The sequence below is a fragment of the Lottia gigantea genome (genome assembly GCF_000327385.1).
Source record: "Lottia gigantea unplaced genomic scaffold LOTGIsca_713, whole genome shotgun sequence".
Lineage (NCBI taxonomy): Eukaryota > Metazoa > Mollusca > Gastropoda > Lottiidae > Lottia > Lottia gigantea.
The window spans coordinates 12,170-17,443 of NW_008710407.1; the positions used below are offsets into that span (position 1 = coordinate 12,170).

A 5,274-nucleotide genomic window follows, 5' to 3' on the forward strand; every position below is an offset into this window, starting at 1 on the left:
ATCTTCTACAGCTATCTTATCATTAGAGTAACCCTTAAACGTTTACTTTTCTTTTAGAATACCGTCAGAAGTTAGAATGATATTGTATTTAACTTTTGGCGCTATATAAACCATATATAATCCCACCATCACCGTAATCATTCTTTCCTTTACAATAATCATTTTCGGACACCAGCCCAGCTTCATTTAATTTATCCCAGTATCTATATAGTATATTTCCGGCTTATAAAATCCATCTATTACGTGAATAAAATTATTCACTATTTTTTTACTGTGAGGTGTACAGTCAAATTCTTTTTCTTCTTCATTTATCTCAACGATATATTGAGTCTCATTTACATTTGGAAAGCTTTTGACGTGTGAATCGAAGTTGGGTTTTGAAGTCGCTTCACTCCATAGATGTCTCGATGTAGTTATATCCTTCTGAATAGATTTACCATACAATAAATTACCGAATAATTTCATACAATTACTACCTACGATATTACCTTCTCGTTTATATTTATTTCTTAGATCTCTCAAAATTAAAATATAATCTCTATATGATGGAGATTTAAAATTTTCTTCGTATACTATACTATCTAATATTTTAATAATTCGTCCACAGGCTTTAACTATTTCTTGAATATCGACCGATGTTACAATTTCTGAACAGAAGCCATTTCTGAACCTGATTTTAGTGCCAGTTTCCTTATTACCTTCTTTGGAAGAACATCTTGGTAGGATATACAAACCAGACTTTTAAAATAGCCGTTCTAGGTCTGAATTTCTGCTCATTAAAGAGCTTAACAAATTCTTTATTTTCTTTCGGTAGAAACGGTCTACCACTTTCCGCTCTCGGATATTCGCTGTCTAAATCCGACATGGCGGAAGCGTATAAACCGTTAGCATCAAAGGCCATTAGTTTAGTACATTTTTTTTTTATAAGTTTTGAATTAACTTCCGTTTGATCTTTTTTACTTTTACTATATTCTTTAAATAAATCAATTATATTACTACTCTCGAGTTCTGTGTATTCACTTAATATATTACAAATTTCATCCATTTTGTTCGTTTCAAATATTTTTCGATTTGCCGAAACTCTTCTACTTTTTAATGGATTTTCTGATAAAATATCTTATAAAAGGGTGTGTATGTGAGTAAACCTTTTCTACGTTTTCTTTTTCGGTGTGTTTCGGAACCATTCTAGTAGTTTCATACCATTTTTCTTCAACCATTTCCTTATGGTAATGATATAAATAATACCAACCCTTTAAAGATAAAGAAGAGGCCGTTAGATTATTGGAAATATTCTGGAATACAACTTCTTTCATAACTTTGTTATATTTATCAAACAAGCTCCAAGACATAACGTATCTCTTTTAGCGTAAGGTTCCCATTCGTGTCTTAAAGATTCCCAATTATCTTCGGTGTATTTTGTAATATTAATATCGGTGATCTTTCTCAAATTCATTGGTAGATTAGATGAATTTCCCCATGCCGCTAAACTAGATTTTTCATGTTGATAGGAACATATGAAATTAATATTTTGCGAATAATTAGAGTTGCCCATTATTTGTTTTTGTGTTTTCCATTTTTTCTGTAAATATTCTGTAAATATTTTTTTCGCATTTTTAAGCACGATCCAGTTATCAAAACCGCTACCGTTATGAGAAATTAATGTTATTCTTTTTTGATCTATTTTTCCTAAACGTTGTAACATTTGATCGATGCAATCTTTACCCACAAATATTTCTACTATATTCATTAATTTATTTTATCAGTGGGATTTAAATGTGGAAGTTATGTTTTATTCTGTCTAACATTTTTCTTAGTTTTTCTAAATTAATCAACGTGCAAGAATAAGGAATGGCTTTATTCGTTTCTTTTTCGCTATTGGTTTCGCAATCCCATGCGTATAAACAATCATCGTGAATTGTTGGAAAAACGTTTAGTTTTAGAGGTGAAACTTGTGTTATCGCATTATCATCTTTACAAGTTCTCCATACGTTTTCATCGTAATTATCTTCTATTTCTTTAATGCCCAAGGTTTTTTTATTTCTTCTAATGAGACAGAAATGTGATTTATGTAAGTAAAATAACAATCTAATTCCTCGGATACTTTCTTTGGTTGAAAATGCCTATGTTTGGGCATATAAATTTGAAAATAAGTATTAAATTTCTTATTGAATTCACAGATTCTAGCAGTTGTTATAACTCCTTTTCTGTTGGATTTTGAAAAACTGTTGAAATTCTTTTGTGTAGTCTTCGTTTAAAACACGATTTACGCACTTTACAAAGCAGTATTCATCGCTTGGTATATAACAATTTATACCGATATATTCATTTATCTTTTTGATCACCACTACCCTTTTTTGATCTTTTTATTTCTTTGAAATTGTTTCTACGTAAAATGATTTTTCCTAAAAAATACCAATCAGAAGCATCCGATTTTACATCCACAATGCGAAGAAATTGCGAAAAGTTTTGGCATTAAAGCCTACAAATTCCATTTTTTTGTTTGTGTTCTCCATCTTGAATTATCTCTCCATCTAATTCAATTTGTCCTTTAAACGTATCAAATTCATCAGAGATGTTAATAATAATGAAAAAAAGTTCATTTGATATGAATGTTTCATCGTCTAAAATTTCAATTTTATTCATACTTTTTAAGCAACTATTTTTAACTATGAATTTTTAACTTTTATAGATGATATTTCTACATCAAATGTTTCTAAAATTTCATTGAATTTTTCTAATTCTTCAATGGTTATGTTCTTATCTTCTCTCGATCTTTCGAAAAATATATAAACAATTTATTAAGATAATGTATTTAAAATTTCTGTTTTCTTTTTATAATGAGCTTTCTGTTTTGATGTAAAACCTAAAGTAATCAATCCACAAGATGAAGTTTGAACGGCAATGAACGCGGCTAATACAGTTGGGACAATTATTGGAAGCATTAATCCATCGGTTACGGCTGTTGCCACCATTATCCCTACTGTTAGAAGTGTGCTTAATGTTTTGAAAACAGAATCAATTCAACTCCATGTTTTTCTACATTTGTTGAAATGTTTTAGTTTTTCTTTTAGTTCGATTTGTTTTTCTATCATGTAGTTTTGTCTGCTTTCTAGTTCCTTTTTTTAGGTAATTAAATTAAGTCAACTTCTGATAAAGCAAAAGATGGAAAGGGTTTAACATCTACAATAGGTTGCCCAGTAAGATGTCCACCAGGCAGTATTTTTTCATTATCTGTTATAATTATTTCAGGTTTAATAATAAAAACTTCTACAGTAACAAGCGATATTTGTTCTTTCGAATCATTAATCTTATTTAGATGAACTGAAAATTTTGGTTTTTCGATATTGATTTTTATCATACATCTACAAGTATATAGGTCACAGTAGAAACGTGACATATATTCTTCCAACTTCTAATCTACCATTACGTTCAATTATTGATGAAAATATTATAAATTCTTTATCTTGTTGACTTTTATGAATATCAGTTGAAGAGCTATATTCGAATTTATAACTATTATTAACAAAATATAGTTTTACGTATTCAAAGTCGGTCGTTCGTAAAAAGTCATAACTCATATTTCCTTCTTTTTGTGGAACTGGATATCTAATAATACTTAATGATGGTGGACTTTTCGTTTCCAATATCATATCAAAATGAGTAAATGAAAGATCATCTTCTTCAATATCTGGTATGATTAACATTCTAAACCTATCTATATATTTTCCACTCGTTTTAATTTCATATAAGTCACCATTCCTGCTGTTTTCGTTGTTAATTTCAAATTCTTTAATTTCTACATTTTTTTTGTACCATTGATAAACTGAAGAACTTTATGAGCGTTAAATTTTCTATTAGGTATATATAAGTTTTGTCTGAAGAATATTGAATCAACTTTTACCTGAAAAGGAAAAGTTATTTCAATTATAAGTTTTCCTCGGAAAATAATAACACTAGAATAATCACTAACAAACATTTCATAGGGATTATCACCACTATGTTTATATACTCTAATATTTGCTGTAAATCCATATTTTTTATATTCATACTCTCTTGATCTATCAATATTATCAATAATAGAAGCATCTTTATTACTCAAACCTCCAAATGGAAGATTGAAATAATATGATTTATTTTTTTTCTTGAGATACTTTTCTAATGCGACTATATTTTTGTCCTGTTTTAAAACTAGGTTATTAATAGTGGTTATCTGTTGTTGAATAACACTATCATCAATGTTCTGTATTTGTTGTTGAATATAGGTTTTGATTTCGCTATCATCAATATTTTGTATTAGTTGTTGAATATAGGTTTTGATTTCACTATCATCTATGTTTTGTATTTGTTGTTTAATATTTCTTAGATCTTTTTGTTATTCACTGTTAAGTTTAGTTTCCAGAGCATTTAATTCCTGTTGAAACGTATCTTCATTTTCATCTGGAATGTTATCTATTAATTGTTGAATGTCTAATTTTTGTTTTGCAATCTTATCCCCTAATTTAGATATTAATGAAATCAAATTTTGTAACTCAGTTTTATTCGCTACGTTAACCAATTGTTTTTGAATAAAACTTATTAAACCTTTTACCTCTTGTTGCAGTTTAGTATCATTAATAACATTTTTATTATTTAGTTGACGTTTGAAGAATCTTTTAACATTACTTATTTTATCTTCTAAATGGTTTTTATTTACTTCAATTGAATTTATTTGATCCCGTAAATATTTCTTGTGAACGGCGTCATTATCGTTTTCCGGAGATTTTAAATTAGTTACTTTGAAATTGTTCATATTTGAAGAGTGTCTCCGATTTGATCCACAAAGTAACGTTTCGCTTTATTTATCCACGCTGTAGTGTTAGGTTTTTTAGTTTCTAAAGATAAAGAACCTAATCCAAACTTGTTCGCCATTTTTATTGAGTTAAATTTTTTACAATTTCTTCAAACTGTTTTCCGAAACTTAATTGATATAAAACACAAAGTGAAAGCTGTCCACAAAACTTTTGTCCCGGTAATTGAATTTGAAATGTTGAACATTTGATTGGTTGATTTGTCAATTGCACTACCTCTTCAGTGGGTTCTAATCCATAAGAATAGAAAAATATAAGTTATTTGAAGAGTCTTTGTACAAAGAAGAATGATGAACTCCTTTTTGAACGGAAGTATGTATACTTGTTATAGCGTAAAATTATATTATAATTTGAGATCATTTATTTCATCTCTCATACAATAATAAAACGGTGATATATTTAACTCATTCGCCCATCTCATAAGTTG

General features: G+C 28.5%; 2 protein-coding genes across 2 annotated transcripts; both read right to left on the bottom strand.

Moving 5' to 3' along the window:
- Positions 1–186: 186 nt before the first annotated feature.
- On the bottom strand, positions 187–1,045 carry LOTGIDRAFT_176074 (hypothetical protein; the record flags this gene model as incomplete). Its single annotated transcript, XM_009065920.1, has 2 exons — positions 187–517; positions 699–1,045. The coding sequence occupies 2 exons, from the start codon at positions 1,043–1,045 to the stop codon at positions 187–189; spliced, it is 678 nt and encodes a 225-aa protein (XP_009064168.1).
- A 3,327-nt stretch (positions 1,046–4,372) lies between these two features.
- LOTGIDRAFT_176075 (hypothetical protein) lies at positions 4,373–4,789 on the bottom strand (the record flags this gene model as incomplete). The annotated part of the gene is made up of 1 exon (XM_009065921.1): positions 4,373–4,789. One exon carries the CDS (start codon positions 4,787–4,789, stop codon positions 4,373–4,375), a length of 417 nt encoding a protein of 138 aa, XP_009064169.1.
- Between the last annotated feature and the right edge of the window lie 485 nt (positions 4,790–5,274).